This window comes from Copadichromis virginalis, linkage group LG18, assembly GCF_057382275.1.
Source record: "Copadichromis virginalis isolate Kocher_CV1m ecotype Utaka linkage group LG18, C_Virginalis_male_GT1.1, whole genome shotgun sequence".
Lineage (NCBI taxonomy): Eukaryota > Metazoa > Chordata > Actinopteri > Cichliformes > Cichlidae > Copadichromis > Copadichromis virginalis.
Genome location: NC_140635.1, coordinates 15249781 through 15263500, shown reverse-complemented (window position 1 = coordinate 15263500; position 13720 = coordinate 15249781). Strand labels below are relative to the sequence as shown.

The 13720-nt window shown below is 38.6% G+C and overlaps 1 protein-coding gene across 1 annotated transcript in view; it reads right to left on the bottom strand.

Moving 5' to 3' along the window:
* The window catches only part of pde1cb (phosphodiesterase 1C, calmodulin-dependent b), a 162502-nt gene that overhangs the window by 97158 nt on the left and 51624 nt on the right, over positions 1 to 13720 (bottom strand). The window contains exon 6 of the mRNA XM_085439535.1: positions 9441 to 9467. Within this exon, the coding sequence (XP_085295661.1) occupies positions 9441 to 9467 (27 nt within the window). The remainder of the gene's footprint in view (positions 1 to 9440; positions 9468 to 13720) is intronic.

The window sequence follows — 13720 nt, the reverse complement described above, 5'->3', positions numbered from 1 at the left end:
TATTCAGCCTATAGCTGGTTTAGATAACCTTTAGCATTGCAAGAGATAAGTGCTTATCTCTTGCAATGCTTTGTTTAGTCGTTCAAGAGAAGAACAGAGTCATTTCTGTTGTAAAAGTAAAACTGAGAATTCATTACCATTTAAGTATTTTATTTGGTCCAATTAATATTCCAAAGCCCAGAAGTTAATTTACTGTTTTACATTTAGCACCAATAACAAGTGCTTTTTAACAAGTGAGAAGCTACAGACGCCAAATGTTTGGCCTTTTTGCTTTTTCTTTTTTTCTTTTTTTTGCTTAAATTAAACTAGATTGTAAAAGTATACAACAAGTCAGTGATTGACATATTCACTTAAACAAACCATGAACTTGAGACATTCAGTCTCAGTCCCCATGAGTTTAACTGTACAACAGTGAACTACTGTACTGAAAGTTTATTTTCTGGAAAGGATGTTTAGTCCAGCCTGTCCAAAAGAAAGTTTGAAAAACCGTGACAGAAAACAGACTCCTGGGTGCGTGACTGTTGTGATTTCTAGCTTCCCTCTTAGATTAGCATCAGAGAAAACGCCACAGCAGTTTATCCACATGCTCACACATTTAGATTAAAAAGAACAGAAAAGCAAATATGGTGCATTTTTGCAAATACAAACAACAGCAAGTGTTTATTAATTTTCCCATATGCGGCCAAGAGATTTTCATCAATTGAAAAGCAACACGTTTCATTTTGCAATGAAATCCTTCAATGTTTCCTGTTTACATAACAACAAAGCACCAACAAGCTGCAAAGCACCACATTACTAATCAAGCCATTAACTCCTTGGCTACCATCCAACAGTGGCTAATGCCATATTTGTTTTGACACAGCTCACTCATTGCTTTTAACTTAATTTTTTTAATTTATCTGCTGGGCTTTCCATGAGGCACAGGGTGAGGCAGGGTCTCACTACCAGATGTATATGCTAAATGCTTATAGAGAATGGTACAACAAAATACAAACTATGATAATTGGGAAGTAAATGGGAAGTAAATTCCCTGATTTCACCAGAAAATGTTTTATTCAGATCTCCATACTTCACTCCACACTTTCAGTTCAAGTTTTACTCATATCGCACCAAATCACAACAGCAGTCACTTCAAGGCACTTTATACTGTAAGACAAAGACCCGAAAATAATGGAGAGAATCCAACAATCAGATGACCTCCTATGAGCAAGCACTTGGCAACAGAGGGAAGGAAAAACTCCCTTTTAACAGGAAAACAAAATAAGCATCCATCTGCTGCAGCTGATTGAGGGTGAGGGGACAGAAGCAGAGGAGAAAAAACGAATTAATATTAAATCACTGGGTTTGATCATTTGAGACACAGATTTGCTAAACAACCAGTTATTATCATTACCAATTACTCAAACTCCCTCATAGTGCCATTCCCAGTTACTGCTTTTCTGTTTTTTTGTTTTTTAAAATCTCTTAAATCATCACCATTGCTGCTTAAGACAATTTTGAATATGTTGTCTTTCACATTGGTAATGACAGAACCTGTGGGCCAGATAAAGTATTTAAATAGGTCATATGTTAGATCTGTGACTCCCACTAGAGCTGACTGAGAAATCTGAAGATGAATGAGATGATAGCTGAATGGAAAGAAAATATATGCAGCACACACAAACGTATTCAGACAGATGCCAGACAAAGCATGTAGTGTATTTTTAAGCATTCTCAATCAGTGTGACTGAATATTTTATCTCAATATAAACTCATGGACACTAGTTACACATTGCTGCTCATCTAACTGCCTCTGTCCTGAAGTCATGCCAAATGGACAAACAGGCAGTAGGGACCGGCACAGGGGTGGAATGGTTAGATGAAGGATGGTTATAAACAACCAGGTTAAGGAGACAATCTGCACCATAAATCTGGAATATTATCTGCTGCAGGCAGTAGGAAGGGGAAGCCTGGTGAATTGGCACCATTAAAGCATGTGACGTTTATGTGCTCATCTCTCCTATAGATTCAACTTAGGATGAAAGCCTTTCATTTAGGCTTTGTAATTAATCTTCACTGTATCAATATACTTAGCTTAATGATGGCTCTCTGAGGTAGGCAAAGAGGAAGAAAATAATCAGGGTAGAAGCATATCGCTGTAAAATGAAAATGAAGCACTTACAGTAACACATTCGATTTCTCTGTTATGATGACCGGATTGCACAGACAACAATTAGTGTGAAAGTGATTTGCTCTGTTTGCAGATACTGAAGGGTAGTATTCAGTCTAAATGGAACCTCCATACCATTCCATAATAAAAATCTACCACACCTGATGTCCATGAAACCAATGACAGGTAAAAGTGTGAAACCCGGGGTCCTGGCATTCATGCGGATGTCACTTTGACACTGCATCCATCTGAATATTGCATTGTCCCCACACGTTCCACACCTGAGCTTTGGCACAATGGCACTCCACAGTAGCAACAGCATTCCCACAGAGAACAAAATCACTGCAACTCCAATCACAGCTGCCTCACAGAAAAGGACAAAAAAAAAGCCAAAGCATTGATTTTGCCTGTAATCTCTGCAGATAGCAGTATCCCCAGAACAAGCCTCAACCAAAGAGCCCAACTTCTCAGTGGTAAACACTAAAGGACTTCCAGTGTTCAAGCCGCAAAGAGTCAAAACTGTCTTTGCTGCATGAGGAGTACAAACACAACATAAAAACGTGGCTTTAATTCTCTTTTACTGATGTTGTTCATGGTGCTGAAAATGCCACATGTTGTATGCATTTATGAATATTAATGTACAGAAGTAAAATAAATTTGTAAAAAAATGCATTTTACTACAGTACCAGCATTTTTTTTTTAAGAAAATGCGACGTGGAGTGAATCAGGAAACAGTAACGCATGAAAAGGAAAGATCACCTGATGAGAGGCAGAGTGGAAAGGAAAGGGGGGAAGAAGAAGACTGGATAAGAAGAATGCAAATAGGCTAAGCTTTTAAATTCATTTGAGACAGGTAATTACCCCTCTAGATAGGGAAAGATAGAGAAAGGAAGAACAAAAGGAAAAGCAAGCATAAATATCAATACATCTGAGCTGGAAAGCACACAAGCAAAAAACTGAGCTACAAAATTGTCCTTAAAAAAAACATATGTTTTACACTACTTCTGCTACTTTTGGGATAATGTAAAAAATTGTTCACGTGTTCTAAGCAATCATTCTCAAAATGTGTAATTCATAATAATAATTAATGTTTAAAATGAGGCTGTTGTCACAAGTGAGCCTGAAGTGACATTTGTGTTTCTAATTTTTAGGTGATTAATGGCATCATCTCTGTTTTTCATCTATTATCTCAGCACATCATCATCTTTATTGCCGTTCTAATTGCCCCAGCTCCTTACTGCTCAAAAGACAATCGGGTTGTTTTAAAAGACATGATTATATTTGTTCCAGTGGCCGATGAATCCACTCATAAAAAAACCAATAACAAGATAACAATACACCAATGTTGCTCCAAATGAATCATCTTCAATAGACAGGCCAATAGCTGCGGTGACTGACAAATGGCCTTAGACCGCTGTTCTTGAAATGCCAATCCCAGGATTTGCTCCGTGATTACTGACATTCAGCAAAGAGTTCAATTTTCCCCTGTGACTCTCAGCCTGACTATATCTGTCCACCTCTCTATTGCTCCTTGCCTTTTTTCTTCTGTTAATGAGCTGTCTTTTTTTAATTCACCATTCATTTTATTTGTATTTTTATTTCTATGAGTTACTACATAATGACACAAATCAGCGTCACCAATTAAAACCCCTGAAAGGTGAAGCAAATAACATTGATCACTTGTTACAACGCAGTGTCACAATGCCATGGGAAACCTTGTGTCATGTTGTCATGTAGATATTAGACACGTATGACCCCCCTAAACATTGTAGAAAATACACCCTGTCCCAGCGGCAAAGGCACTTTTCATGATCAGCTGCCTCTGCCAGGAGGAAAATGTGCCAAAAACTGTTGAGTTATGCTTCAAAACAGGACAAAGAGCCCAATATTGACTTGCCTCTTGAGCTTCTCTGATCCCAGTCCAAATCAGCATTGGGACAATGTTCCAGAAATGGCACAATCTACCGAGTCCCACCCTGCAACCCTTTAGGACCCAAATGATCTAATGCCAGCATCCCAGCGCCAACAACAAATACCCCAGGAGGTCCAGTATCCATGTTCTGATGAGACCATATTAAAAGAAAAGTCAGGCAGGTGGATTAATATTGTTGTACAAATAGATATACAGAATGAAGACTGATAACAAATCTTAGTGCAGTGAATCTTCAACATGTCAAGTGTATACTGATTTAAAAAAATACAGTCATAGTTTAAAACTGTATAAGGCCTCCAAAATTCTCCTGAATTTTCCTAAAGACATGTCCCAGTTTTTTCCTTAATATTATTCATTTTTATTTTCTGTCAGTCATATTGTTGCCTGTAATCTGTATTGTCTGTTCAAAAACTTTGAGTTTATGTAGACAGAGAGGCCTTGAACTGCTGCTGAGGTTCGGTAGTAAGAAATGTGGTTATTACTTGGCATTTAAATTTCAGCTATCAATGAGCGATCAGATAGTATTAGAAGGATTTTTTCTAAGTAACAACAAGAAAGGGAAAATTAAATGGTTTTGTTAGAAATTTGATGCGGATCTGCGAATGCAATCAAGTGGAGTTTAGATTTGCTACTTTTTTTAGTTAGTGAATCACAACTACAGTATGAGAAGAAAATGAAATTTGGATTATAGGTAATTATATATACACACACACACACACACACACACACACACACACACACACACACACACACACACACACACACACATATCCCTGAAAATCTGTCCTACACAAACTGGCATTTATAAAATATACATAGACAGGGTGCCTGATATTTATGGCAGAGAGGAAACGGCTGGCTTGTGCTGAAAAAGTTTTGCCACAGAGAACATGATGTAAGGCCTTGGACAGTTTTAAAGGCTGTGATCTGGACCAAAACACTAACCACGAGAAGGCTAAATGAGAAAAAAAAAAAACCCAAAGAACCCCTTGTATAAGCGCGCGCACGCGCACACACACACGGTTACTTACAAAGACCATTTAAGGCTGGAGACCATTTAAGGCTGGAGGCCTGTCTGGATCAGATGGCAAAACACTTAAAAGCTAAACTACAAGCAGTGACCACTGTAGCATATTTACAGGCTTAAGTAAAAGCATGCTTAATTCAGAGTAGCATTCAGGCGCTTGTCATGAAATACAAAGAGACACTCAAGTCCTCTACTTGTAGCTTTTGGCGGTTGATGAATAATCACTGTAAGTGGTAGCGTTCAGATGATCAATGCCTTTTTGGTAAACATAAGAGAAAGTGCTCTTTTCTTCCTAGTGGCTCCAATCAATCTGCTTTCTGACACATTCAAAGGGATTAGTCAAAGAAGTAACAGATTTCAAACAAACCATTCACTAAACCTCATCCACTGGCGGATTTAGTGAATGGTCAGTAACAGGATTGTAAGGTCTTAGTGTGTATCTGGCACTCACTGAAATATTCAGTACTTCTTTTTTCAGTTTCAGGCTGCAAACTGAGGGCAGTTAATTTACCATGTATACAGTGCTTAATAAATTTTTAAGGCTACCACCCAATGTAAGGTTTATGCCACAGTTTCCCTCAATCACTTCTTTAATGAAAATTACATGCCTAACGTTAAAATATAATTATTTCTGTTATCCATACATTTTTAAACTTACTGTTTTACAAAAAGTTTTTTCTTTTTTAAAGTAATGCTTATTATAAATTTTTGATTCATTTTTTGATTTCATTTTGATTTTAATTTCTCAAAAACATCCAGCGTGCCAGCCCAAACATGGCAATAAAAACATGAAATCAGTGTTATTTGCCTTATACATAATTGTATACAAGTTTCTAAAAGACAGATTTCTAAAACCTTTTCTTGTTTTTATGCCACGTAGTCTAATACATTTCTAAGCATTACAAGTTAACAGGGTTAGGGTTGAGGTTGGGGCTTAGGGGGTTAGATGCCATGATGTCACTATCTGTGACATAATCTGATCTTCACTGATTGGCTGAGAGAAATCCATGTGGTTTGACAACATCACAGTGAGCCGGAGGAAGCCAAGCTGAATGAAATCAAATAAGGTTTCTGACCAGATAATGGATTAAGAGTGTTGTAAGGTTTGCAATGAAGCATAAATCTTACCTCTGTCTTTATAAACTAAGCATACAATGACAATAACAACAAAAAATGTTGTAGTCTATTAACTGTATTTATTGTAATCATCATTGCAAGGCCAGCTAACTGCTGAGGCTAAGTGAAAAACACATAACACGAAAAAGCTGTTTTTGTTATTCTAGCTTTTATATGTACTCTTAATAAAAGCCTTCTTTATTATTAATAAAACAGCAACAGTTAGCTTGTTTTAGTCTTAAACAACTTTGGATTTAAATTTGGATTATTGCTCCAAAAATTGCAAAATGAAACCTGCCATTGCCATCTTTGTAAATTGCAGATGTGCTGTGCTATGAATGGAAAGCTTGACAACCACAGCAACAGTAACTAAGTGGGAGGCGGGGCTTACCAACCTGCCAACTGTTGAAAGAGAAGAGCAGAACACAATAGAGATCATGTGATCAAAAATGATAACCTATACAGAAGTAGGCAAACTGTTTCCCTATTTCCAGCACCAACCCCAGATAAAACACACAATCACAGGCCTACACAGACTATCTTCTATTCTTTTTACAGCTTTACTTTCATCCCTCTTAACCTCCTTTCTATGTGCACATTCACACAAACACTCCTCTCCCTCGTCACTCCATGCCTCCCTCTGTGAGGAGGGCAGTCTCTGCTTCCATCTGTGTGTGTAAGGGGTTGTCCTGGTGTGTCAGTAATAACAATTTCCCAGTGTTCCTCTCTGCCAATTAGCCCGGCCGTAATTACACAGACACATATGGAGCTGTCAATCACCCGGCTCCTCCACACAGGAACTCACCCACCCAGCGAAGAGAGCGAGAACGATAGAGAGACTGCGGCAGGGAGAGAGAAGGAGTTTCCAACAGCTAAGGCTATACCACTCTAAACGACCACACACTGTGCCAATAACATGAGCAGTATTTCTCTGACTGTGCAGCAATCCATCAGTTCCCAGGAAAGTGCCATGAAACAGGCTGCAGCAAAAAAAAAGTGTTTTGGAATTTCATTTTGTGGAGTGTTTACAATTTTCTTGTTTACTACTGATCATGATTTGTGCAAATGGTGGAAAAGTAGGTGGAAAAAGAAGCACTGTATTCCATGAAAGAATACACTTAAGAGGTATGACTGAAATTGTCTTAATGTTTGTTTTTTTTAAACTTTGTTTTTTCTATTTTTCAATAAAAAAAACGAATGAGCTGAGCCTGAAAAGCAGGAGAGTTAGATACTTTTGTCTATACCGGCATACACACAGGGAGAGACTAGCAGCTATTTAGCCACCGGAGACTCTATGAAATGCCACCGTAGTGATGACAGTCAAAACAAAAAACAAGCAAGTGAAGCAAGTGATATAAGCAAGTACCGAATGGAGCGAAAGATAACAGTAGCTGACATATGATGCAACCAGAGCCTAGAACATTCCTCTAGTAACCAAATGTCCGTTTTAAAGAAGCTGGTGAAAAGCAGCTTGCTTTTTATGTGGACGCCATGGTTTTTATGTGGACGCCATGGTTTTGGACACAATAATTTGCAGTTGAGAAATTGCCACATCTGTGACTTTTATAAGGTTTAAACTTAAATAAGCAAGCTGAAAATATTTGACAATGATGTTGTTGTGTTATGTAGGTCATATACATAACATGTACACTTACCTGCCATCAACTGCTTGTAAGCACTAATATCTAATTGCCAACTCAATGCATTTAATAATATAGACATGGTCTAGACAACCTGCTGTAGTTTACTAGAATGAGGAAGAAAGGCGACTTTAGTGACATAACATGACACGATTGCTGATGCAAGACAGGCTGGTCTGAGTATAACTGCTGATCTACTGGGATATTCCTATACAACCATCTCTAGGGTTCATAGATGGTCTGAAAAAGAGAAATCCAGTGAGTGGCAGTTCTCTGGGAGAAAATGACTTGTTGGTGCCAAAGTTGAGAGGGAAATGGTCGGAGTGCTTCAAGCTGACAGGAATGCACAGTCTGTGCCATGAAGTATTAAGGTGGTTCTGAAGCCAAATGGAGTCCAACCTGGTGCTAGCGAGTTATAACTAAGAGGTATACGAAGAGAGGCCGGTGAGTGTGAATTAATATTAGAGCACAAATTTTAAGAGAGCACAAATCTTAGTGATAATGCTGATTTTTGACACATATACTGTAGATGCTGAAAAAAATAATTTCTTGTGTAAAACTTCAATAAAATTATTTTTTCACTCAACAAGGTATATTGTTTATTTTGAGAAAAGACATTACTCTTTTATAAAGAATGTAGGAAGATTGTCTCAAACAATACATCAGGTACAAATTTCATTCACCACAAAAGACTACCGTTTCACTATGTGGCACTTTGGATTACAAAGCACATTTTTGAAGGTATGTATAAAGCCTTTTAGTTTTAAACCTTTTGGGTCACCAAGCAATAAAACATGTCTGTTGCACCAAGAAAAAAATAACCAGATACATAACTGAAAAAAAAACGCATGACACCCATTTAATGTTCAATGCAGTAACATCTGTAATAAATGACACTTAAACCTACATTACCCATTTATCTAGCAACATTAATTAATCCCCGCTTTTACTCTTGTAAATAAATGCATTCATGTCTCACTTAATGCAGAGCCTGATTTCCCCTGAGCATCTCCAACAGAAGAAAACAAATGAAAGTTTAATAAAAATGAAGATAACATTGAGTTATCTGTCAGGCTTTCAAGTTGTGTGCGTGTTCTATGGTAAACTGTGTCGCCCTGATTTCTATCCATTGTACTCAGTCGACACTTGAATCAACCCAAGAGGGAAAGAGAGAGTGAAAGCAAGAGTATCTGTGAATGCCCGCAAGTGTGGCAAGGTGTGCTTTACTTGTTTAGGTACTATATGTGGCTCTCGGGATTTAAGGTGGTGAACAGGGGGATAACAATAACAATAGTAATAAGATACTAATCATAATAATAATAATAATAATAACAACAACAACCTTTATTTAAATTACACATTCATAACAATACTGCAAAAGTGATTTTGCACTGAAAGCAACAATGAATAATTAATAATAATAATATTAATAAAAAGTTATTTCCTAAGGTCCGGTGATGCAGATGGCAGGAAATGAAAAGAAGACAGGCAGAAAGTGGAGGGGGTAAAATATGAAGGGGAGATGGGTAGGCACAGGGCTAAAGGAGGAGGTCCAGTCCCAGCAGCAAGTCTTACCTCTGGGATGTCTTCTTGTACTTGCGCCTGCCAGAGAAAGAACAAACACGAGGAGAATGAGGCTTCGGAAAGACAGGACGAAAAGACATCAGGGTCATGCAAAAACCAGCTGAACATTACACTATAAAGATGATGACTGCGCTATCGCTATCTTTCTTGAGCTGAAAATTTCATGTGAACCAAGCACAATCTGATTTTTTTTTAACAAAGGAAAGAACTACACATTTACACATTATAAAGCTTATTTTAATGAATATGAAGTAAAACTGAGAATCCCAAATAATACAGATCAGTTATCAAATTAAAAGGAAAAATCTCCAGGGTTCAGGAACCCTATACTGAAGACATGACGTGGCTCCGTTATGCTTTACTGAGCATTTTGCTCAAATGGTAAGGCTCCACATTTCTCCTTAGAGGAAAAGGTCATGGCAAATCAACACAAAGTTGTTTTAAAGTGATCAGCTTTATCCTAGGAAGACATATTTCAGTCCTGACGGGAGTGTTTTCTTCCAGGATGGCAATGTCCCCATTTTGAGGGTACAATCATGTGCTATGTGCCTTTGCATTTACCAGATCTTGACTGAGAGTTTCGAGCGACATTGCTCTCCACTGCAATCATCAAAATGCCAAATAAGGAATGTGTTGCTCTCTCCGGTGGTGTTCCAGAGGCAGGGAATCGATACTAAGGTGTATTAAAAAGTCTTTAATGTGCATATGGTGGCCCAACAGCTTGCTAAAACAATTCATTTAATTTAGTTTTTTTCCTTTTAATTTATCACTGATCTGTATATAAACTTAATTGCAAATTGCATCATCAACTTCATGGCTTACTAGAATTGAAGCATATCAATAGTGTAAATGATCAAATCTCACAAATGCAAGCCTGCTCATGGCATTTATTGAGATGAAATGGGCAATTTAGCATATGTTCAATGGGTCTAATTCCTAAACTTGACTACCAACATAAAAAGTAAGAGCGCAGTACGATTAGAATAAAATAGTGACTCATTAAAATAAGAAACTTTTTCACTGATACTGGATCAAATGGGTACATTATAACAGTTACCTGTAAATAAGTGAAGAGCTTTAGAGTCTACTTTTTTGAGTCTACTGTTACAGTAAAGAGAAGTAAGAATGCAAATGCTTACAATCACTTATGCAGAAAAGGGATTTAAGAGTGTCATACCAATATGCAAAAAGACACACACACACACACACACACACACACACACACACACACACACGGCATTCAAACTCCACTTGATCCCACCAACCTTACTTCTACACACACACGTACAAACATTGGGAAACCTACACAGCTACATTAACACACCTATTCTACTATCACTTACGTTTGGCCCTAAAACACACCCACACCTCCATGAAGTGATAACAGCATGGCTCTAAAAGCTGAGGTCATATACACACTCACTCACACACACTTACAGCACTCATGACAGCAAACTGGGGGGGAGGCATAAACTCACAACTGTTTGACTACAGACATCTATTTAAATTCTAGTCAGGCACAATTCACAGCACTTAGCTTGATTTGCTCCTCCGTTGCTTTCAGTATCAATCTTTTAGAGCTCAGTGCAAAACTGCAAGCTAAGGAAGTTAATCCCCGTAAAGAAATGTTGAGAGCTCCCTTGAAATTAGTGGGAAAGGAAGAATGAATAAATCATTTAGGGTTGATGAAGCCATTGAAATGAAAACAAAATGAAGTTCCACAGTTTAACAGGGTAAACAATACAAAGAAAGACTAAATAAATAGTTTTAGGGGAAATATAATAATGAGACTTAAAAGACAGATCAATACTACATTAAGTAACTACGGGGAAAGTCAGGAGGCAAAAGCAGAACTAAATGCATTATTTCTTTTTTCTAATCTTAGGTCACAGGTTTTGCCCTTTTACCCTCTTTTGGTGCGTGGGTCTTCTAATTAATTCTAATTAGATGTGGACAAGCAGTGAGGATGGGTCAGAGAATTCTAGGAATTATCACAATTATAAAGGTTAAACATTATAGTAAATGTAACCTTAAAATAAACTAAACATGATATTTCCATGGGGGGCAAGGGGGATGACTCGTCCATCACTAGGGGTGAAGTCACTAAGGCAGTTAAACTCCTTGTTGGCAGGGCCTCGGGGTGGATGTGGGTTGGTGGTTCCCATCTTTAAGAAGAGGGACCAGAGCGTGTGCTCCTACTATAGGGGGAACACACTCGTCAGCCTACCCGGGAAAGTCTACGCCAGGGTGCAGGAAAGGAGAGTCCATCTGTTAGTCGAACATGAGGTACAGGAGGAACAATGCAGTTTTCGTCCCAATCGTGGAACACTGAACCAGTTCTTTACCCTCTTGGGGGGTACTTGAGGGTGCATGGGAGTTTGCGAGTCTACATGTGTTTTGTGGACTTGGAGAAGGCATTTGACAGTGTCCCTAGAAATGTTCTGTGGGAGGCACAGGAGTATGGGGTGTCTGTCCCATTGCTAGGAGCCATTTGATCCTTATAGAACCATTGGAAGAGCTTGGTCTGCTTAGCTGGCAATAATCAGAATCAGAATCGTGTTTATTGGCCAAGTATATGTGCAGACACATACAGGGAATTTGGTTCCGGTAGATGGTGGCTCTCAAGCACAGTAATGTAAATCAGACACACACACACACACACACGTCTATATATACACACATTACACATACATACACAAAGCTGTGTAAACCAACTATAAATAACGAATCTAAACTTATATACATAAAATACAGAAATGAATGAGGTGGAATGAATACTACATTACAAAAAAAAAAAAGAAGTAATGAATACTACAAAATGTACATAAGGTGCAGCTGCAGTCTGGCAGTGGGAGCAGTGTGACAGGTCAACTGTTAAGAAGGGAGATGACGAGGGGAAAGAAACTGTTCCTGTGTCAGGTGGTCCTGGTCTGCAGGCTTCTGTACCGTCTGCCAGAGGGCAGCAGATCAAAAAGTCTGTGTCCAGGGTGTGAGGGGTCTGTGATGATTTTCCCTGCCCGTTTCCTGGTTCTTGAGAGGTACAGATCCTGGATGGAGGGCAGGGGGGTGCCGATGATCCTTTCTGCTGCCCGTACAGTGTGCTGCAGTCTGCTCCTGTCTTGTTTAGTGGCTGCTCCATACCAGACTGTGATGGAGGAGCACAGGACAGACTCAATGACCACAGTGTAGAACTGGATCAGCAGCTCCTGTGGAAGACTGTACTTCCCCAGTTGTCTCAGGAAGTACATCCTCTGCTGGGTCTTTTTGAGGATGGAGTTGATGTTGGTCTCTCACTTCAGGTCCTGGGAGATGGTTGTACCCAGGAACTTGAAGGTCTTCACAGTTGACACAGGGCTGTCTGATATGGTGAGGGGGAGCAGAGTTGAGGGATGTCTCCTGAAGTCCACTGTCATCTCTACAGTCTTAAGAGTGTTCAGCTCCAGATTGTGCTGACTGCACCAGAGTACCAGCCGCTCAACTTCCTGCCGGTATGCAGACTCATCACCATCTTGAATGAGGCCAATGACAGTGGTGTCATCTGCAAACTTTAGGAGTTTGACAGCCGAGTTCTTGGAGGTGCAGTCGTTAGTGTAGAGGGAGAACAGTAGTGGTGAGAGGACACATCCTTGAGGGGCACCAATACTGAGGGAAGTGAGACTCATTCCTGGTGGGTGTCAGACTCCCCCAGGGCTGCCCTTTGTCATCAATTCTGTTCATAAAGTTTATGGACAGAATTTCTAGGTGTAGCCGAGTGGTGGAAGGCTTCAACTTGGGCAGTCTCAGAATCCCATCTCTGCTTCAAATCAAATTAAAATTCAAATTTTATTTGTCACGTACACAGTCATACACAGTACGATATGCAGTGAAATGCTTAGACAACTGCTCGTGACCTAAAAAAAAAGAAAGAAAAAAAAAGGCTATGAATAAGATAGAAAATAAATATGAAAAATTAAAAAGGGTAAATTTAACTAGGAAGGAATGAAATATAAATTAAGGTTAAAAATGAAATAACTGTACAACACAATTTAGAATGAAGGGTAAAGTTAACTGGGAAAGAATAAGATAAAATATATAAATTAAAGTTGAAAATAAAATAACTGTACAACAAAATACACAATACACAGTATAGAACTATATAAGAATGTATGAAGAAATATAAATAAATAAATAAATAAATAAATATATATATACACAATAACAGCAGCTGTACAAGTATTAACTGGAAATGAAGAACATAGTGACCAGTGTTGTGCAATCCACATTATGTCTTG